This window comes from Acytostelium subglobosum (genome assembly GCF_000787575.1).
Source record: "Acytostelium subglobosum LB1 DNA, scaffold: scaffold9, whole genome shotgun sequence".
Classification (NCBI taxonomy): domain Eukaryota; phylum Evosea; class Eumycetozoa; order Acytosteliales; family Acytosteliaceae; genus Acytostelium; species Acytostelium subglobosum.
In genome coordinates, this window is record NW_012236524.1 from 535,433 (window position 1) to 556,562 (window position 21,130).

At 43.1% G+C, this 21,130-nt stretch overlaps 11 protein-coding genes across 11 annotated transcripts; 5 read left to right on the plus strand and 6 right to left on the minus strand.

The window, feature by feature from the left end:
* Positions 1 to 4: 4 nt before the first annotated feature.
* SAMD00019534_051250 (hypothetical protein) lies at positions 5 to 1,527 on the minus strand (the record flags this gene model as incomplete). Its single annotated transcript, XM_012899596.1, has 2 exons — positions 5 to 811; positions 1,057 to 1,527. Coding segments are annotated over 2 exons (1,278 nt in total), but the record flags the coding sequence as incomplete, so codon positions are not given.
* Positions 1,528 to 1,951: 424 nt separating this feature from the next.
* Positions 1,952 to 3,821, minus strand: SAMD00019534_051260 (hypothetical protein; the record flags this gene model as incomplete). Its single annotated transcript, XM_012899597.1, has 4 exons — positions 1,952 to 2,825; positions 2,899 to 3,235; positions 3,304 to 3,655; positions 3,726 to 3,821. 4 exons carry the CDS (start codon positions 3,819 to 3,821, stop codon positions 1,952 to 1,954), a joined length of 1,659 nt encoding a protein of 552 aa, XP_012755051.1.
* A 330-nt stretch (positions 3,822 to 4,151) lies between these two features.
* SAMD00019534_051270 (hypothetical protein) lies at positions 4,152 to 6,367 on the plus strand (the record flags this gene model as incomplete). The annotated part of the gene is made up of 7 exons (XM_012899598.1): positions 4,152 to 4,227; positions 4,315 to 4,483; positions 4,551 to 5,289; positions 5,351 to 5,506; positions 5,582 to 5,770; positions 5,847 to 5,968; positions 6,034 to 6,367. 7 exons carry the CDS (start codon positions 4,152 to 4,154, stop codon positions 6,365 to 6,367), a joined length of 1,785 nt encoding a protein of 594 aa, XP_012755052.1.
* Positions 6,368 to 6,436: 69 nt separating this feature from the next.
* SAMD00019534_051280 (hypothetical protein) lies at positions 6,437 to 7,861 on the minus strand (the record flags this gene model as incomplete). Its single annotated transcript, XM_012899599.1, has 3 exons — positions 6,437 to 7,402; positions 7,474 to 7,584; positions 7,652 to 7,861. The coding sequence occupies 3 exons, from the start codon at positions 7,859 to 7,861 to the stop codon at positions 6,437 to 6,439; spliced, it is 1,287 nt and encodes a 428-aa protein (XP_012755053.1).
* Positions 7,862 to 8,096: 235 nt separating this feature from the next.
* SAMD00019534_051290 (hypothetical protein) lies at positions 8,097 to 9,089 on the minus strand (the record flags this gene model as incomplete). Its single annotated transcript, XM_012899600.1, has 3 exons — positions 8,097 to 8,544; positions 8,617 to 8,759; positions 8,844 to 9,089. The coding sequence occupies 3 exons, from the start codon at positions 9,087 to 9,089 to the stop codon at positions 8,097 to 8,099; spliced, it is 837 nt and encodes a 278-aa protein (XP_012755054.1).
* Positions 9,090 to 9,969: 880 nt separating this feature from the next.
* Positions 9,970 to 11,102, plus strand: SAMD00019534_051300 (hypothetical protein; the record flags this gene model as incomplete). The annotated part of the gene is made up of 2 exons (XM_012899601.1): positions 9,970 to 10,234; positions 10,309 to 11,102. Coding segments are annotated over 2 exons (1,059 nt in total), but the record flags the coding sequence as incomplete, so codon positions are not given.
* A 569-nt stretch (positions 11,103 to 11,671) lies between these two features.
* On the plus strand, positions 11,672 to 12,508 carry SAMD00019534_051310 (hypothetical protein; the record flags this gene model as incomplete). Its single annotated transcript, XM_012899602.1, has 2 exons — positions 11,672 to 11,991; positions 12,064 to 12,508. The coding sequence occupies 2 exons, from the start codon at positions 11,672 to 11,674 to the stop codon at positions 12,506 to 12,508; spliced, it is 765 nt and encodes a 254-aa protein (XP_012755056.1).
* An 841-nt stretch (positions 12,509 to 13,349) lies between these two features.
* SAMD00019534_051320 (hypothetical protein) lies at positions 13,350 to 16,441 on the plus strand (the record flags this gene model as incomplete). The annotated part of the gene is made up of 6 exons (XM_012899603.1): positions 13,350 to 14,282; positions 14,345 to 14,467; positions 14,554 to 14,963; positions 15,050 to 15,144; positions 15,218 to 15,362; positions 15,433 to 16,441. The coding sequence occupies 6 exons, from the start codon at positions 13,350 to 13,352 to the stop codon at positions 16,439 to 16,441; spliced, it is 2,715 nt and encodes a 904-aa protein (XP_012755057.1).
* Positions 16,442 to 16,581: 140 nt separating this feature from the next.
* Positions 16,582 to 17,177, minus strand: SAMD00019534_051330 (hypothetical protein; the record flags this gene model as incomplete). The annotated part of the gene is made up of 2 exons (XM_012899604.1): positions 16,582 to 16,685; positions 16,778 to 17,177. 2 exons carry the CDS (start codon positions 17,175 to 17,177, stop codon positions 16,582 to 16,584), a joined length of 504 nt encoding a protein of 167 aa, XP_012755058.1.
* Positions 17,178 to 18,609: 1,432 nt separating this feature from the next.
* On the minus strand, positions 18,610 to 19,036 carry SAMD00019534_051340 (hypothetical protein; the record flags this gene model as incomplete). Its single annotated transcript, XM_012899605.1, has 2 exons — positions 18,610 to 18,753; positions 18,821 to 19,036. Coding segments are annotated over 2 exons (360 nt in total), but the record flags the coding sequence as incomplete, so codon positions are not given.
* Positions 19,037 to 19,855: 819 nt separating this feature from the next.
* SAMD00019534_051350 (hypothetical protein) lies at positions 19,856 to 21,054 on the plus strand (the record flags this gene model as incomplete). The annotated part of the gene is made up of 3 exons (XM_012899606.1): positions 19,856 to 20,186; positions 20,263 to 20,514; positions 20,591 to 21,054. Coding segments are annotated over 3 exons (1,047 nt in total), but the record flags the coding sequence as incomplete, so codon positions are not given.
* Positions 21,055 to 21,130: the final 76 nt, after the last annotated feature.

The following is a 21,130-nucleotide window of genomic DNA, read 5'->3' on the forward strand; positions in this document are numbered from 1 at the left end:
TAATTTAGAACTTTCCCTTTTGAACCCAACACTCATCCTCGACAGCGTTGTTGGAGTCAGTAAGGAATTGCCACTGGAGATGGGTCTCGTTGGCAAAGTTGATCACACCGTAGCCAGTCTTCTCGATTCTTGGACCGGTGGACCACTTTGGCAGAGAGACCCAACCATCGATCAGACCCTCCTTGTTACCGGCGGTACCAATGATGAAGTGGACGGTGGCCTTTGGAGCGCTCAAAGTACCCTTGACGGCATTGTTGTTCACTGGCAACGTTCTCTCATATGAGTGAGTGTGGCCCGAGACAAAGATATCGACGTTGTACTTGAGGAACAGCTGGTCGATGGCCTTGATGAAGGCGGCTCTTCCACTGTCCGATGGGCTGCACCATGACTTCTTGGAGGAGCAGTATAATGGTCTGTGGGCCCATGCGACGATCCAACCGGTTGGGTTGTAGGCACGGTAGCTCTTCAGGTCACTCTCGATCCAGTTCCACTGGGCCGAGCCGGAGGAGTAGGTGTCCTCGGAGGAGAAAGACACGTAGTGAATACCGTTGAAGTCGTAGGAGTACCAGGTTGAGCCACTGCTGACCGAGGGCATGTTGAAGGTCTGCAAGTAGATCTTCTCCTTGGCAAAGACATCGTGGTTGCCTGGGCACACCATGTATGGGAGGCGCGAGGTAATTGGGTTAACCTGCGACAAGAAGGAGTCCCAAGTGGCCTGGTTACCGTTGCTGCCCGAATCAGCGTAGGCAATGTCACCAACGTGCATTGCGTAAGAGAAATCATCGATTCTTCCAACGATGTTGCTGATGGTGGCTGCGTTACCGCCAGAGTTACCCTTTTGATTGAACGATCAAAGTGGGTTTGGTGTGAAGGTGATGGGTGGAGGTGGAATCATTCCAAAGAGAGTGAGAGAGAGAGAGATATTGGAAGGAGAAGTAGAGATAAACAATAAAAAAAAGAATAAAGTAGAGACAGAGAGATAGAGATAGAGAGAGGATAGATTGTGGAACCTGGTGTAAGTGGGAGGAAGGCCTTGTTGAGGACCTTGGGCTTGGTGAGGCCCTTGTAATATCTTACCATATCTCCATAGGTGACAACACTGTATGGGGTGACCTTGTTGGACTTTGATGGGTAGACACCAGTGGTGAAGTTGTAGACGTTGGACCAGGTGCCGGTCTTCTTGTCACCACAGGTGTAGTAGTAGGTGGTCATCGACTGGAGACCAGTGATGATTCCAGAGTTGACGTAGCCGGTCCAGCCAGAGGTGCCGCTGAGCGACACACTGGTGGCCTGGGCACCGTTGACGGTGGAGCCAGCGCCGCTTGGGGTGAACATGTTAGTCGAGTACATGATGGATGGAGTGGCGGTCGAGTCCTTGGAGTACCAAGTGACACGCATCTCATAGTCGTGCGAGGTGTAGGCCAACTTGATGCTGGCTGGTGTGACATTGGCAGAACCAATGGCAATCAATGCCAACATGCACACAGAGAACAATGTGAGTGATTGCATCCTAATAAATATTAAGTAATGTAATAATAAGTTATTATTTGTGAATGAGAGTGATGAATGAATCAAGTGTGACCCTTATAAGGTGATGATCAGTTACTCATCATTCAACTGGACAAGTGAAGTCCTTCACCAGCAGAAAGATATCTTGTGTTTGTGTTTTTGGTGTCTGTTCTAGGGCGCGGCAAGTTGGGAACCTGTTCATGGGTTGTGGGCAAGGGGGTCTCAAGTGCTGGTAGGCAGTAGGAATACATAGACCTGCCTATCTGTTTGCAGGCGAGTATCATCTTATGAATGGGCGAGTCAAGAACCTTCGTCTGTCCGACACTTTCACACAATCAATCAATCAGAATGCAAAGTTTGCTTTTTGGGCCGAGACTCCACACGTCGTTTTTGATCAGCGACATTTGATCTGTACCGTTTGTGAAGGTCAAAGTGGACTGTATTACTTTGGAGGCAGCAGATTGGGTTGGATCCTTCTCTTTGGTTTGGAAGCCGATGCCGACATTTGTGTTGTCGTCGAGTCGGAGTTGGAGTTGGAAGTGGTAGTGGCAGTGGTTGTGGTAGTTGTTGTAGTTGTTGGGTATGCAGCAGAGGCATTATTAACTGATTGGGTATCTTGAGTTGGAGTGTCCAACTTTTGTTTCTTTTCTGTCTGTTTGCTATCATTGTCAACATCATTCTCATCATTGTTACCAATCGAAGTGGAGACGGAGGATTCCTCATCCTTCTTTCTCTTCACCGATGTCGACGTATCTTGTTGTAGTTGTTCCTTCTGAATGGTCTCGGCGGTCGTATTCTGGATGGCCTCCATTCGGAGAGCATTCGCTTGTTGCATACACGCTGGCATGTCATTGATGTCCTTGATGGGCGTGCCCAACTCGCCCTCTACAAAGGACATGTAGGAGCAGAATCCATCCTCAGAGGCAATCATCAGGATGCTGCCATCGGGCGACCAACTCAGGTCGGTGATCGTTGAGTAGTGCATGTCCGAGACAATCAACAGTGGCTTAAAGCACTGTGTGTCGTAGATGATCACCGTGTCGGCCGTCGAGACGGCAAAGATCATTCGGTAGATGAGCTCGGGCAGGATGGTTGGGTGTGACGCAGATGTGTTCAACTGGTATATCAGCGGATTGAACTTGACTACCAATGTTGGCTTGTTGGATGGAAGGTGGAGTATTGGCTTGTTGAGTATGTCCCTTGAGAACACATATGAAGTGCACTCATACTTTGACATTGACGGGTTGGCCTTGAACTTGCCAGTGGGCAAGATCAATAATGATCCTTCAGGTGACCATGAGGCTCGTCTAAAGAAGCTGGATAGTTGGTTGGCAAAGTTTTTTGGTTATTAGATGAGCACGTACGAGTACAGACAAGCAAGAAACATACGTTGTAACATTCTCATCATAGAACATCCTGTGATCCTTGCTCAGGGAATCTTCTGTTTCTTTGGTTGGCGTAGATTGAGCACTGTCTATGTGCTTCTGGTCCTCATCATGATGGTCTTGGTCGCAGTAGCTATTGACATATGAACGTCTGGAGAGCAGACTGGCAAGTGCGACATTGAGCTTCTTGCTCGCAGCCGTCTTTCTCTTGGAGGCCTTGCTCTCAGAGTATATTCTACATGTGCCATCGGAGCTCTCCGATACAAGGTATCTTCCCAGAGGGTCCCAACTCACTCCTTGTACATAATGAGTATGTTCCACGATCAATTGATTGCTTGCCCCTAAGTTTGATTGATCGAGAAGTTGTTAGTCCTGGATCCATGAGGCCGCCAACAATAATATAACATACTAGTTATGGGACTCCATATTTGAATGCTATTGTCTGTTGAACAGGATACGAGGTGGAGGCCATTGGGTGACCATGCCAGATCGTAACAATCGGTTTGAGCTCGTAGTACGGCCACAATGGACCACACTTCCTTCATCTGTATTCCATCTTCATTGTCAACAATTGGCGTCTGTTGTTGTAACAAAGGATTCAAACGCCATATTGCTATTGTACCATCGTCACCGCCTGAAGCCAACAGATTTCCACCCGGTGAGAACCTGGCCACATTAACATGCTTGCTATGTTTAGACAGTGATGACAAGTATGTGAACTCAATCTTGTTTGTAACATTGTTCTGTGTATAACTCCATATCTAAGGGTGGTGGATGGTTAGTCATACTGTCCAAATGATCATTTGACAGTTTGATTATATAGTTATCTACCTTTACATCATTGTCTGAGCCTGTTGTACACAGTCTGTTTGAACTTGGATCGAATTCAACAGAGTATATAGGTTCTTTGTTATGCCACAGTATCATAACAGTTTCAATATTGACTTTGGTCATCTTGTTCTGTTGAGTTGTTGTTGTTGTTGTTGTGATATTTATATTATTATTATTATATATACAATGTACAGATAGATAAGTTGGCAACAATCTCAATCGAATGAACTAAGCGCCAAGTTACACTAATTTCAAATTGTTCAAGTTTCGCGCCTTTTTCTAAAGGAGCACTCAATTCTCTTTCATTCTCTTTCATTCAATCACTCATTCATTCAAACATAGACAACAACAATATCATCATTATCATTCACATATATATATATCTTAATAACAAGAACATACTAAAGTGAATAGAATAGGATGGACATGGATATTATCGATCAAGAGATAGTCAGCAAGTTTAAACAGATTGGAATTGTCAATCGCGATGACCTATCAAAGTGTAAGACCAATCATTCATTCATTATGAGGAGGTACATTAAATGCTGACATCAATCATTCAATCAATCAATCAATGAACAATCAATAGTTGATCGCATTACCAAAGAGTTTGGTCTCACACCAGATGCCATCTTTAATGAATGGCAACAATATGCCGTTAAGAAGATGATTAATGAGGACTTTGGCAAGCATATCGATCCTTTTAGAATTCTGATAAAGAAACAGGCTGTGGCTATGAAGCGTGCTTTACAAGAGAAGTATGTTTGTTGAACCCTCGTCAAGCAACGCGCCCGTTCGTTAACAATCCATTCATTGTCATCACAGTGAGAAGCAAGCTCAACTACAACAGCAGGCAAAGAGTCAAAAGACAACTGCAACATCTAGACCAAAAACCACGACCACTACCACTTCCACAACAACTGCTGCTGCAAGACCTAAAGCATCTGTATCCAATGCTGATCTTGACTTTGACTTTGACATGGACGATTCCACAAACAATAACAATAACAACAACAAGAACAATGGAGATGACTTTGACTTTGACTTTGATTTACCAGACGCAGCCAAGAGTCTACTCCATCTCAATGGTGCCAAACACTTCAACTATGAATCAAGACAGAACATTGGACAGTCCACACAATTGTACTGCGCTGGTGGCTTCAAGGCCCCTGCCTCAGACTCCGGCTCCAACGATACCACAAACACCAGCATCACAGTGTTGGGAAAGGGAACAACGAGCAAGGATGTCTACATGAGCGATACGCTACATGGCAGGACAAAGCAGTTGGCAGAGAGCGTGACACAGTATCATGACAAGTTCAGCAAGGTGTTGGGCGTAGAGACCAATACAGACAGTGAGGAACTCATCCGAGCTGTAGGTCGTGTGTGGATCGATCGCTCCTCACTGGCGCTCCACAAGCGTTTCCATCTTCTTGGCAACACTCTTCGAGGTGTGGACTCGTTCTCCATCAACACTCCCGTCAACATATTCACTGGACAAGTGATCATGGTCGAGGGCAAGAACATCCCAGGCTCAAACTTCCTCTGTTCCAATATATATTATGTATGTATCTGGAATCCAGCGTCATTCATTCGTCCATCCACATACTCAAACATATTTCCAGCCCAATCAACTTCCTTTCCATGTGCCAGAGCAAGACTCCTCAGCGAGAATACTGTTTGCAAGTGGACCATTCTCATTGTTCCGTGCCAATGACTACTCGCCATTCAATGACCTTTTGCAGGTTATTCAGAATAAGAAGTATAATATAGTCATCCTCGTAAGTACTACTACATTCATTCATGGACATGGTTTGACCTGACCTAATATCATTCATTCATTCATTGTTTATTAGTTTGGACCATTTGTCCAACAGGCCAACCTGGATATCAACAAGTTGGACAAGACATTTGATCAGGTGTTTGAAGAGTTGATCAACATGCTGGCAGAGATCACCGACACTACATTCATTGTTGTACCTTCAGTTTCTGACCTGTGCCACGACTATGTCTATCCACAGTCACCATTTAGACTGGAATCCAAGGTAAGCATAGTAATGTCTTTTTTCCAGAGAGCCACCTGCAGACTAACTAACATCACGCCATCATACCAACCTCCAGCGCTACAAGAACATCAAGTTCGTCTCCAACCCATCCACCTTGCTAATCAACAACTCCATTACCATTGGACTGGACAACAGTGGGATCGTAGAGCATCTACAATATGTCCTAAGTGATAAGAAGTAAGTTTAGTTGGTGAGCCACTCTCGTTGTCCATGCATTGTATTAACAATTGTAATTATGTTAGGAAATCAAACAAAGTAGATGCTGAATCAATCTGTCGAATGATAATCCAGCAACAGAACTACTATCCACTGCATCCTGCTGAGGTGCCACTGGAGATGTCACGACTCCCAACATTGAGCTTCCCAGGCATCACTCCAGACATCCTCTTGTTTGCCAACGCCGACAACTTTGCAAAGTCTGTTGACAATGTATTGTGTGTGAGTGCCGGTCAGATGGTCGGCAATGAACGTGCTGGCACATACGTCGAGTTGATGATCAACGCTAATAGTGGTGGCAATGACAAGACAGCAATTCCCATCGCACAGAGATCCAGAGTAACAGCAATCAATATATAAACAGAATGAAGCCCAGGTGGAACATGCCTGGACGCGTTCCAAATGTACAATCATTGTTAACTTAGTTTATTAGCGTCTGTATCGTTTGAATACAAGTGATGAGTTGGTACCGCCAAAGCCGAATGAGTTCTTGAGTACACAGTCGATGGGCTTGGATTGAGCGCGGCCTACTACCAGGTTGATTCCGCCCGACTCGGGTGTCGGTCGTTCCAGATTGACGTTGGGGGGGGCCATGTTGTTGTGCAGGGCCATGATTGAGACGATTGATTCAGCGCTGCCAGCTGCGCCCAGTAGATGTCCAATCGCACCCTTGGTCGAGCTCATTGTAATTCGCGCAGCCTGCTCTGGTGTTGTGGCGCCAAACAAGTTGAGGACGGCTTGACACTCGATGCCGTCACCCATTGGCGTGGATGTGGCGTGTGCGTTGATGTAGTCGACCTGTGCCAGGGGGTCTGTGATGTTGGCCTCCTTTAGTGCGTTGGCCATTGCTCTCTTGGCACCATTGCCAGAGGGTTCGGGAGAGGATAGATGGTGCGCATCACCCGTGGCTCCATAACCTGCGACCTCGCAGTATATCGTTGCGTTTCTCTTGAGTGCATGCTCAAGCTCTTCGAGCACCAACACGCCGGCACCCTCCGAGATGACAAAGCCATCTCTGTCCTCATCGAATGGTCTGCTCGCTTGTTGCGGGCGGTCGTTGAACTTGGTCGATAATGCACGCATCCTTGCAAAGCCAATGACTGAGAGAGGTGTGATCGATGCTTCGGAGCCGCCACAGAGCATGACGTCCGCCTCGCCATACTTGATCTTCCTGAATGATTCACCAATGGCGTGTGCACCAGTTGCACAAGCTGACACTATCGACATGTTTGGGCCTTTGATCCTATTGATAATGCTAACAATGCCCGATGCCTCATTGATCAGTATCCTCGGTACAAAGTATGCGCTTGCCTTGTTCTGTCCACCTGCCTTGACCTTATCATGTGTGTTTGTAATGTCCTCCATTGCTCCTACTCCACTTCCAATGCATACTCCCTATGTTACGTATGCGTCAGAGTCAGTCATCTATCCATCTATGAACATCACGAATGTTGGGCATACTTTACAGTCCTCTCTTGTAACGATTCATCGCTTGCCAGGTCTAGCTTTGAGTCTGTGAGTGCTTCCTCCGATGCTACAATGGCATACTTAATAAAGTCACTGCTACCTAATCTATACTGTTTGAATGATTGATATCGTCAGTCACCAAGCCAGTCGGTGTGCACTCATCAGTGACAATCATACTTGTGATGGTACCAGCCCATCATGGAATTGATGTTCATGCTCTGTACCGCGGGGCACACGACCTGCTACTTTGGAGGTGATGTCGTATCCTTCAAAGGTCAGCGATGACAATGACGAGCTATTAGACTCAACTATCTTTTGCCAGTTATGTTGCACGCCTCTTCCGAATGGCGTGATCAATCCCATGCCAGTGACTACTACCCTCTTCATCCTTACCCGCACTTGAGACTTAGAGACAGAGAAACAGATAGAGACTGAGAGAGAAGAAGTATATGTATGAATGTATATAAATGATGACTTGCTTTATTGATTGATTGGTTGATTGATCGAGTGAGCAAATGTAAAATGAAGGGCTTAGAAGGGGCAAGGCGAGGCTCACACCCCAAGGGGGCCACGCGATGATGATCTCAAACCAAACGAATGAATGATGAGGTCAGAATCAAGTCTAGTTAGTGGCAACCTTCTTCTCCTTGTATGTTCCACACAACTTGTCCAACCAGGTGAAGCGTGAGCCATAGTTGCAGGTGAACTCCTTGTGATGATAGTCATGGAAGATGACGCCACCATAGTATGGCAGCAAATTGAATGGGAACAACTCAATGTCGTAGCCAGAGTGAGTGAGGACGGCGTCAAGCTGGCGCAGGATGAACCACGAGTAGAAGGTAAGGTAGTGTGGACGGAGGATAAAGGCCGGTGCAAACGTGGCCATTCCAAGGAAGACTACCTCCACTGGATGTGCATAAGATGCCGTGAATCCAAATGGTGCGCTATAGTAGTGATGCTCCTTATGGATGTTCTTGTAGAACCATGGTGTATGGAAGAACCTGTGCATCCAATAATGGAAGAAGTCCTCGCCAACCAGGCATAGGAACAGGTCGAACAAGTATCTCCACCTATCATAGGTATGATTGAGTGAGTGAATGTGGCGCGAGGAAGGGACTGGACTTGATGCTTGGTATACATACATTGATGGAAGTGGAAGTGAATGGGACATTCCAAGTACTCTCGAGAAGGGGAATGATACAATACCGAGTGGAAGAATAATAAGAATGTAGTTGGTGATTAGGTTCTTGAGGCATCTACTAATATCATCGCTTGATGGGTATCTCTGTTTGATTGATTGATTGAATGAGTGAGTGAGTTGAACGAATGATTGAATGAATGATTGAATGAGCGACATTGAGGAACTTACCTTGGTTTGAATCTTACGAGATCGGAACCATTGATACTTGTCGCAGAGGTAGAAGAATGCTCCACCAAGTCCGTAGAGTACGGCCATGGATAGGTAGAATATGAGGAACAGGCCAAACTCGCCGTAGCTTTCAAGAATCCATAGCCATGCAGTCTCGATAAAGTTGGATGGCAAGGGATCAGTGCCACGAACACTGTAGTCCTGTGATGACTTGAACAGTTCGTATACTTGTTCTAGCTTAATCATCTTTGTTGTTATTTGTAGGTTGTTGGTATAGGTCGAGTATAGAGAGATGAACCTTTACAACAACGTTCGAGTCTTTGATGTCGAGTCTGAGGAAGCCTGTGTGTGTGTGTGTCTAAGTCTATCTTATGTGTTTGAGCTTTGGTCCTGACGATCACCAAACAACAGGGACTCGAGTGATTGTATTTATGTGTGTGTGTATGTGTTAGAGGGGTGATTGGTGTGTCATTATTGACAAAAGACGAATGATCTGAGTGTCCCACCCCTCTCACACACACTTCCCACTTTTGGATATTTGATTAATTTTATTTCTTTCTGTTTGTTATAAGATCTAACAACAAACATATACACAAAGACAATTTATTGCTGGCAATAGAACCTTTACAACAAAAACAAACATACAAATATACAAATATTCAAACAATCATTCAATCTTAACTAAACATACACATTCACACACACTCACACACACAATACTCTTAAGTAATTGGATGATTAGTCATCAATTCAATTCAATTCAATTCAAACACACACATACAAGATGTGTTTACCCAATCCTAGCCAATGAGCACGGGGGATCTGAAAGTGGGTGTAGTGGACTCATGTAAGGGTCGGCGTGTCCATTTCCCCAGCAGTGATCCTATTCCGGGGGTGTAGTAACAATTGTGTAACAAATATCCCCTTCCGCCCCCTCATCTGTTAAGTAACACTCTCCCCTCCTTCCTTCCTTCATTCATTCATTCATTCATTATAAACTTATGAATTCATTCAATCCAATCCAATCCATTCAATCCAATCCATTCTACTTCTATCAACTTATTTGTACTCAATCAATCAATCATACAATCAAATATTTATACTTATAACAATAACAAAGAATTGAATGGAGCCAAATAATAATAATTTAACAATACCTATATTGGACTTTAGAGAGTATTATAAACAAGAGACAAGACAGTGCTTCTTGGATAGATTACGTGAGGTCTTGATCAATGTTGGATTCTTCTATTTGGTTGGTCATGGTTGTTCACCCCAAATATGTGATGATGTAATTAATATTGCCCGCAAATTCTTTGACTTGCCGTCATCATCAAAGATGAGAATGCACATGGATAACAGTCGTCACTTTAGGGGATATGTTGGATTAGGTATGTATGACATCAATATATAATCAGTCAATCAATCAAACAATATATATTGACATATCAATATTCACTTAAAGGTGAGGAGATAACAAATTACAAGAAAGATAATAGAGAACAGATATACTTTAGTAGTGAACTGGAGGTTCCTAAAGACTATGTGCATGGTGAGTCTGAACCATTCCTTGGTATAATTGGTCCAAATCAATGGCCATTGGAATCAGAGGTACCTGGCTTCAAGGAGAAAGTATTGAGATACCAGAGTGAATGCAATCGTATATCCCAAGAGTTGATGAGTGCGATTGCCGGCAGCTTGGACCTCGATCCAGACTACTTCCGTTCTACATTTGAGCACAATCCATGCAAGGATATGGTGATGGCTAGATACCCAACTGTTACACATCACAACAATGAGTTTGGAGTTGGCCCTCACAAAGACTATGGATATCTTACATTGTTACTCCAGGACAATGTCGGTGGACTGCAGGTGCAGGCTCAAAATGGTGAATGGATCGATGCCACACCTATACCAGGTAGTTTTGTTATCAACATTGGACAGTCATTCGAGAGGATGACACAACAGGTGTATGTCGCCACCACTCACAGAGTGTTGAACAATACTTCTGGACGTGATAGGATATCAACACCATTCTTTTTGTGTCCTTCATTGATGTCCAAGATTGAAGTAATACCTCTATCAGATCAAATACTGTCACAACGTAGAAAGGTTGTTACTGATGTCAAGGATCATCAATTACTTCAACAATCAATGTATGGAATCAATCAGTACAATGGAATGAAGAGAAGTTTTGTAAAGACATGGGAGAAGTATTATAAAGAGTTGGAGGATAAGATGACTACAAGTGTCAATCCACAGGTGTAAATAAAATTGTTAATTAACGGTATTTTCAATTATTATTATTTGATCGTATCGTTCATCTAATCTTTTTGGTTTGAGGCCTAGAAGGACCTTGGTCCACCACCAAACTAATCCAAAAACTATATCATTAATTACCCCCACCCCATGAATTAGGTAAACAATTCGTATATCTAGGGAAAGTGTGTTCCTGTTCTATTTTAGTTTGTGGTTAAGTGGAACCACAAAATCATGTCTTAAATCTAGCCCTCTTTCGATTTAAGATTAAGTTTCGATATATTTCAACAAACAGATATTATCCAAATTAGTAAGGTTTATTGATTTATTCGGAAAAGTGTATCACTGTACGCTTGAAGTTACAAATAATAATACAAGGTTCCAGAACTACTAGAGACACTACATTCAGTTAACTACACTCTATCTCTCTCTCATTGTTACCAATGCCAAAAAGTATTTAAACTCATTTATTCATTCATTCGATCCAAGTCATTAATCAACATCTACAATTAATAATAATAATAATTAAAACATCATCAATAATTTTATTTATAACAATGTTTAGAATAATGACTACATTAATTTTGGTTACATTCTTGGTGTGTTCATGCTTTGCCGAGGAGTATTACCAGATTCGTTCGTCTCCAGGTGGTGGATACCAAGTCAACAAGTTAAACTCTGGTGATCCAAATGTCCAAGTGGACTTCCTCGACTTTGGCAACGACTACTTTGACGGTACCCAACTCTCCGACACCGAGACCATTGTCTACGGTACCCTCGATAGCAACCACTTCCAGATCACCGGAGTCCACCGCATGCTACCCATCGACCGACCATCTGACTACAACCGTGAGACCCATTACCTATTCTTTGAGGAGGATGAGGAAGAGTAAGTCGATCACACACTCAATCACACCCTCAATCATTCATATACTTACATTCAATCAATCAATGAATCCAGGGACTACTACTACACCAAGGTCAACATTGACAGCCCAGCAATCAAGGTTGGCAGGATGAACAATCACTTCCTCAACTATCCAATGATTGATAGGTCATGGTTGGATAACAAGCTGTACCAGACCAGCAAGCCATTCAAGGCCATCGCCCGTGCTGAGATCAGAGATGGCAGAGTCGAGGTCCGTGCAGTGTTTGTCAGCTTGATGGATCCAATCAGCAGCCCATGTGCACCGGTACACGATGAGTGTTATGATGGCCGTGTGATCACCTACTACAGAGACCATGAGCGTTGTGTGCACTTTGATCAATGTGTCTATCCTGCCGAGAGATGTTCCAATCGTGTTCCAAGATGTTACGATGGTTACAAGCTGGTCTCCATTCCATCAGGTCGTCGTGGATGTCCACGCTACATCTGTGATCCAGAGTTCTTGCCACAGACCATTTAAACATGTACCTTCATCAGTGTACATAAATAAATAATCCAATCCAATCCAATCCATTTCAATCAAATATACGTATTATTCATCATCATCAACATAAGTATTTGTGTAAGTTGTGTTTGTCGACCCATGATTGAAGGATGAGGACCACCTGTGGTCCACCACAAAGCATCATCTCATCATCAACATCGATGTAGGATTGAATAGAATTGAACGATGTGAGTTGATTGTGTGGCAATAATGATTGATCTTAGGGTTCTATTATATTATTTAAATGCGTTAGAATGGACCAAGTTGAATGAGTGTGTGTGTGTATGAGTCAGTTGAGATTGAGCTTGATCGGAATGAGTCGAATCTTGAAACCAAAATAAACTAGGTGAGTGTTGGTGGGGGTGGTCCGACTTTGGGCTTGTGTGTTGGTGAGTGTAGAGAGGCAGGTCCTTTTGCAATGACCCCACGACCTCTACTCACAGGGGTTAACTGAACCCATCATTAATCAGTTGTTCAGTAAGTCTATCTGTGTGTATCATACATACATATTTTACCAATACATACTCAATCATCAATCAATCAATCAATCAATCATATACCACTACACACACACACTCAACTCACATATACTACCTCTCTATCACTCTGATTGTTGGTGCTTGATTACCAAGGCCACTGACTTTACGTGTACTACTACATATTGACAGAGATCACATTACATCACAACTCACTCACTCAATCAATCAATCAATCAATCACACATCCACACAACTACCTTTATATCTATAAATCTCTACATTCATATATATATTGGATATATTGAAGTCAATCGATCAATCAATCAATCAATAATAGGATGACTGATATCACTACGATTGATAATATCATTGGTTTGATTCCAGATGTAATCAATGAGCAACAGCAACAACAAAAACATGAAGAGCCAGAGCCAGAGACAAAGTACCCCCCACGCGAACTATTGTTTGAGCACGACTCATCATTGATGGAGGACATTGACCTGTCCACAAGTTGTGGCAGTGACAAGAACAACATCAATAGCAGTTGCAGCAGTAGTAGCATAAACAATAGCATGGACAGTGTCAGGATTCGAGATGTGGACATACCCTCACTCACCATATCGACATCCTACGACGACATGTCCTCGCTCGAAGGATTGGGCAGCCACTCACGATCAGTGCCAAACCTCTCCATGCTGCTCAGCTCTCATCATCATCACGATCAAGATGACCACCATTCAATCTGCGACTCGATCACTCCCATTGCCAGTATGTCGGCGGCGCCCTCGCCCAGCCTCCAGTCAGTGGGCTCGTGCGACAGCTTCGAAGACAGAGTGCCAATCACATTGGGCAACATGAAGGACAATATGAAGGATATGAGCGAGCACACAGAGTTGTCTGGACCATTGGTCGCCGGCATCCGACCGACACGTGTCGGCAAGCTCTTTGACCACTTTATCGTGGTGGGTCTGCCACCAACCATGGACATCAAATGCACACAACACGATGAGCGTCAGCGCCACGCGCCTCAAATACTCTACAGCTATCCGCCAGAGACCACTCTGCCCAATGACATGATCGCACAGTTCTGTTTCCCCAGTGGAGTCGAGTCACGCTCATCCCAACGATCAGCCAGCTACTCATCACTCAATCAGATTGCCTTTTGCAATCTCGCCACACTGCTCAATCCCGATCACTCATTCGTCTTCCTCCTCAACACCTCTGACTCACTCTACTATGGTGTATGCATAGTCAAGGATGAAGAACTATGTGTAAGTGTCCACTCACTGGAATCATTCTATCACTCAATCACTAACTCTCTCGCGCCTCATAGTCCCTTCCATCGTTTGTACCAACATCTGATGCGCAATCACCATCGCAAGACACAACAACCAGTAGCAGTGACGGAGGTAGCAATGAAAGCTCACCATCGATCAGGAATAGAGATCAATTCGACGTATGTATCAAGTTCAGCCCAACCAAGCTCAGCCCAGCCCAGGCCCCAAGCATAGCCTAACCCATCATCCACTCCCCCTCACATAGTTCATTGCACCAAGGGTATACTGCCTGCTCACTAGATTCCCCTTCTTCCAACTGCACTTCCAAATACTACACTCGATGCTTGAACGCGAGAGAATGTTGATGTTGTTCTCACTCACAGAGTCGTCTGATCCAAACTCTGACGTACGCACAATGGACATTCTCAACATGTATTATGGCATCAACATGGAGACTGTTCGCGAGAAGATTCAATTCAAGATACCTGGACAGGACTACAAGACCGACTTCCACTGTCCACTGGGCGGTGAAGATCGTTTGATTGCAGACTGGTCACTCTTTACAATGTTTGAGTCGATGAACATGGAAGACATTGTTACAATGTTTGCCTGGGCACTAATGGAACGCTCCATATTGGTTGTTTCCAAGGACCTTGGCAACGTATCATCCTTGATGTAAGTTCATTCGTTGAATGAGCCAGTGAGTGAGAGAGTGAGGGACACTCAACTAACACACATCCATCCACCTCCCTGGCACACAGCTTCTCATTCATTCCCTTGCTTCGACCATTCGTCTGGCAATGCTGTTTCATACCCATCCTACCAGAGGCATTGATAGAGTCATTGGAAGCACCATGTATGGCCAACTCGATTGATTGATAGATTTATGATGATTGTCTAACACTCACACTATCCATCACACACTCCAGTCCCATTCATCATTGGTATTAATGAGCTTCCAAAAGAAGTATTGGCCTCAAAGAAGGACTACTTGATCGTTGATGTGGACAACAAGAAGATCATCTATCCATCAAACTCATCACAAGTACCCACATTACCAGGTTCAAAGAAATTGTAAGAATCATTGATTGAGTGTGATTGGAATGGTTCCAAGCGACTGACACGACACTACAATACATATTAGGTTGGAGACATTGTTGATGCAAAAGAAGGAGACATTCAAACTCCAGAACATTATACCTCTGGATCATTTGAAGAGCAAGTACACAGAGAATATCATCACTACATTCAAAGAGTATCATAGTTGGATTGTGGACCAGATCAGTAGTGGAGTGATCACTTGTATCAACAACTCGGCAAACACTACCACCATCGACGCACCATCGTCCATCGAACTGCTCAACAAGCAGAGTATACACTTCCTGGAGGACCACCATAAGCAGGTTCTGCACTGTCTGCCCGACGACTTTAAACGCTTCTTTGATCAGTTCTTCCACTCACAGATGTTTGCCTCCAATGCCGTCCGGCTGATGCTGGCCGTGCAGGAGCAGCACAAGAACAACATCAGCGAGATTGAGAAGTTGGACGCCAAGATTCAGCTCGAGGAGAAGTCGCGCGAGATACTGCTGGAGCAACACAAGATCGCCATCAAGGGTGAGAACAACCGAGCAGACATCAACACGATCAAACAACTGTTGCGCGAGTCTGAGGACTTGATCAGCGAGCTGAAGGAAGGAAAGAGGAAGCTGGAGATGGAGGCGTTGGCCATCAGTCCAAACAAGAACAACAACTCGCTGACTGCCCTGTTGGGTCTGTCTGAGATCAGGAAGAAGAAGCTAGAGTTTGGCCACAGAAGGAGTAGATCCACCTGTGACCAGGTCGAGAAGAACATCCTGAACAAGCGAGCGAACAAGCCAGCCAGCGTCTTCCCCTTCTTTGACCTTGGTCGATCGAGCCTTTCAAGGTCTCAGTCGCCAAGGTCTCATTCGCCCAATGTCACTGGCGAGAAGGATGACACCACCACTACATCTGGCGAGCATAACAACAACAACAATGAGTGTGGAGACAAGTCACCATCACTTCTATCAACATCCATCGACTTTTCAGAGAAGTGGCGTCAGTTTGACTTCCTTCCAGACATCTTCAAGTCTGCCAGTAGCAAGGCAGCCGCTGCGGCCAAGTCACCAAGTTGATCAAATCAAACAAACATCCATAAAGGTGTGGAACCATTGTGTGTATATAGTAGTCTTTCAAAGATTGGTTGTTTGATCGATTGATCATTCATGAGTCTCTAAATATTATTATTATTATTACATCCATCTATACAATCCTATTATCTTGAGTTCCTTGGCATTGACAACTTCTCGATCTCATCAACAGTTGTGCTCCTGCCTCTTTCATTTCCTGAGAAGACGAATTCACTTCTTCCTTTTCTCTCTTTGTATAATTGATTGATTGATTGATTGGTGATAATGATTTTAGTGAGTGGGATAGTTCCAATCATTATATTATTATTATTATGTACATACTTATAAACATCCTATAACATTCAGACTTGGAGAATAAAGGGATGGTATCCAATTCCAGAATCTTTCGAATTGAACCTTGGATGGGCAGGAATAGGTCGCTGGTGGGTGTGCATATACGATCCTGTAGATAGGCTCGTTGAATATGATCGATGTTCAACTCGTATCGACTTGAGGAGTTGAAGTACTTGTCATAGATCTCTTTGGATCTCTTCATTCTCAACTCCTCCGAGTCGATCAATCTATAATTCTCGGCCTCCAACCAGAATGACAAGTTCTCATTGCTGAACCTATCATACAGGAACTTGCGATAATACAATGCCAAGTTCCTATCCTTTATAATCTGTTCCAGACCCTGTAGTGTTCTGGCTTGTTGTTCAACCTTGCTGGGAGATGATCCCATTTATCCAATCTAATCTCTTAGTTAACTATTTAATTATTATTATAAATTAATATATTGTGTTTGATTGATTGATTGTTGCGGTGTGGAGGATGGAGGGAAAGACTTGGATACGAGTAAGTTTGATTGAATGATTGATTGATTTGATTGGTGGATTCAAATAAATATATATAATAGATATATATGTGTGATTGTGATTGATGTGGAATGTTTAGTGGGAAAAGAAAGATAGAGTGTAAAGAAGGAAGAAGAGGCAAGTATTGACTTTCAAAGGATGTCTTGGGACAACCCTGTACATTTCAAAGAGTCAAGCCCAATAGCCACCTCACTAACTAACTCAACAACAACAATCACACACACACAACACATTGAACTGGACGAAATCTCATGTGATAGATGCCTAGGCTCAAATACAAGTGATACAACCTACTTTGATTGATTGCACAAGCCGGGACAGATGATTGGGCCTTGCCCTATCTTGGGTTACCTTAGGCAGGATGACGTCTCTCTATTATTAGTGTGAAAAGGCCCATTCATTAAGAGTTGTTGTCTATCAGATTGAAAAACATTCACACTCATAGATCATCTCGATAAAAATAGGATTGATGGTTCATGGTAGACTCGCCACCCGACTGCTGCAGTTTCGTTTTGTTTGTGTGTGTGAACGTGTTGAATGAAGTAATCTGGGACGAGATTCAGGGGATTGAGAACAAACTCTCAAACAGCCAATGAAAACGCGACAAGGTTCGCGATCAGATTGTACTTGACTTGGGAGGTTTGGACTGTAATGCCACGTTGGGTAAAAAGACACAATCTGTAAAGTTGAGAGATTACATTACCTAACGGCGTGTTTTGTAACATTATCAATCGGTATCTCTGAAACAATCCTTTTGTGCCATTTCACTTGGACGATGCGCATCGTCCGATGGATGGACGGGTGGATGGACTTTGATGGATGGACTATTGATGGCTCCGAAAATATAAATATATCTTTGAATTATATTTCACGATGTTGTTGTTGTTGGAGATGGATAGATAGAGAAGGAAGGGCGTTGGTCATAGGAGTGTTGACCTTACATTGATATGTTTACAGATGTCTTTGAAGCACACCCGCTAAGTGCGCGCCAACGACGGTTTACTACTACTTTTTATCATGACTGCTACGACCTTTGGTTACATGCTATCATAACTCTTGTTTGTTGCCTCAAAATCAACTCTTTCGACACATGTCTCGTTGATTGAGTGAGTGAGCGAGTGGATGTGGACTTGGACTTGGTTGGACTTGGCCTTTGAAGGTATGAAGGTCACTCACTACCAATGGAACAGATGCGCGGGCATCCATTCTGGTAACCACCATCCATCCATACGTCCGTCCATCCACCATGTCCATCAATCTCCCTCTATCTATCTAAATATATAAATATATTGTTGTTTACATCATTACAACATCTGGTACGGGATACTGTTTCGACTTTTCCTCTCTTATCTCCTCCAAACGTTGTTGCAGTGTTACCTGCTTCAATGGTGTTGCATCATTGTAATACTTGTTGATGTTGTTCTCTTCGTCGTCCAACTTGCGCTGTATATATGTTGTTTAGTATCGTATTCATTGACTCCTGCTTCACCTAACATAACCTCAACCTTACCTTTATAGATTTACACTTTGCCACAGCCTCGTAGAATGGTTTGCAGACACTCTTGTGATGCTTCTCTTGACAGCGCAGTGATGCTACACAGACACTCTCGCACATTGATACGGGAGGAGTGTTTCTTTTAATCTTGCTTTGTTCCTCCTTTGATACCCATTTGTGTTGAACAACATTGCTGCTGTTATTGTTGTTGTCGTTACTCTTTGATTCCATATTATCTGTTCAACTGTCACTGTTGATTGGTTGTTTGATTTTACTTTAAGTTGTGAAGTGCAAGTCCCAGGACCTCAAACATGTTTTGCGCATTGTTGTTGTCCAATTATGTAAGTCCTTATTATTACAATGAAGAAGATATTTCCGAAGTTCTAAAGTCAATGGTAACTTGTTGACCATAGTCTATCAACCAATCTGACTTGGTTGACACTTATTGCCGCTCAAATAATCATACACCCCTTAACATGTTGTGATCAATGAATGTTATATAAATGTAGGTTGGGTCAACTTGGATAGATAGTGAATTCAAAGTTCTATTTATATTATATCAACAACAACAACTGCAGTGTATGAATCATATTTATATGTACAATATATATACTTAATGATGAGTGATCAGCTGACTCGCTCATGACCTCCCCTCAGTCGAACTAACCACACATAGATAATGATGATTGATCAACACACACTCACACCTACACACTCGAAATGGTAAGATTGTAAAGTGATGGTCCGATCACAGTTCCATCACACAACATGTGGTAGATAGATTTACTACAAAGTTGATGTGTGCAATTACGAATCCTGTTAACTTAATATCAATCACCATCCATTATCCATGTCAATCAATCAACCACATTATGGGCACATGATCAACCAATCACATTGGATCACTATTAAATTAATATTATTATTATTAATATTGAATCATGACATTGTGTCAATCAATCCATCAATCAATAATACAATCACTCACTCATAATTGTTATTATTATTATTTATCAATCATTCATTCATAATCACATAAATAATTTAAGAATGAAATTAATATTAATTACAATAATAATAGTATTATTTAATTATTTGGCAGTGTCCAATGCTGGAATAGCACCAGTGATCACCAAGGTGACAACAAAGCCATATAGTGGATGGGTATGGAGCGAGTTTAATCATTTCGATATCGAAGGTACATTCAACATGACCGGCAACTACAAAGCACAAGTCAATGAGAACACCTGTATCCTAGCCTGGACGGACGTCGACAAAATGATCTGTTACACACCCGCTGGCTTTGCCAACAACTCCCTCATCACCCTCTACCTCGAGGATGACATTACTCAAGTGACCTTCAACTTTACCTACGTCCAATGTATGTCCATTCAATCATTCAATCAATTAATTAATCCAAAATTACTAATACTTATAATATAATAATGATCAATCAGACTACGAGGATGATGAGAAGATTGAGAGTCTAATGATTGATGATCCCTCAAGACATCAGTTAACAATTTATGGATCGTATAATAATAGGAGTTATACTGTTATGATTGATGGTGCTGTTACCGAGACAATAATGATGACCCCTTCCGCTATTGTGGTTAACCTTACTTCTGAGGTCAGCGTCGGTCCACATCTTGTCACTCTAAAGATTCAAAACAGGACCCTAATCCAAGAGAATATGCTCATCACCAGAAGTATGTTTAATCAAATTAATTGCCATATTCAAATATATACTTACAATCAATCAATTAATCAATCAAATACTTATAGGCTCACCATATATTACAAAGGTATGGGATGATGAGAATGGATACATGGCAACTTATATTGAGGGCAAGTTCTCGGTGGAGTACCCAATGGACCCTGTTAGAGTGATTGCCTGTGGCCATTCATACTTTGTATTGCCACTCAATGAGAGTATGATCCAATTGACTTTGATCACATCGACGGAGGTAGCTCCAACAAAGTGTGCCGTCAGTGTAGACTCGTCCAACATCTACTACTACAACCATACCTACTCATACGTATGGGCCAGTCAACCGTATGACAATGATTCGATGGCTGACGACGAGGATGGAGACCACCTGCTCCCAGTGCTGCCTTGGTACATCTACTTTGCCATCGTACTCGTGGCCCTGTTTGTGATGGTCGCCATCACCATTGGAATATGTCTGCTCTGCAAGAGATCGCTCAAGAAAAAGCAACAAGACAGCCATGAGTTCAAGCAATGGAAGTAAACCAAAGGCTGGCGGTAGCCTGTCTATCTTGTATTTGTTAACACAACATTTGATTGATTTGGTTGATTGGATT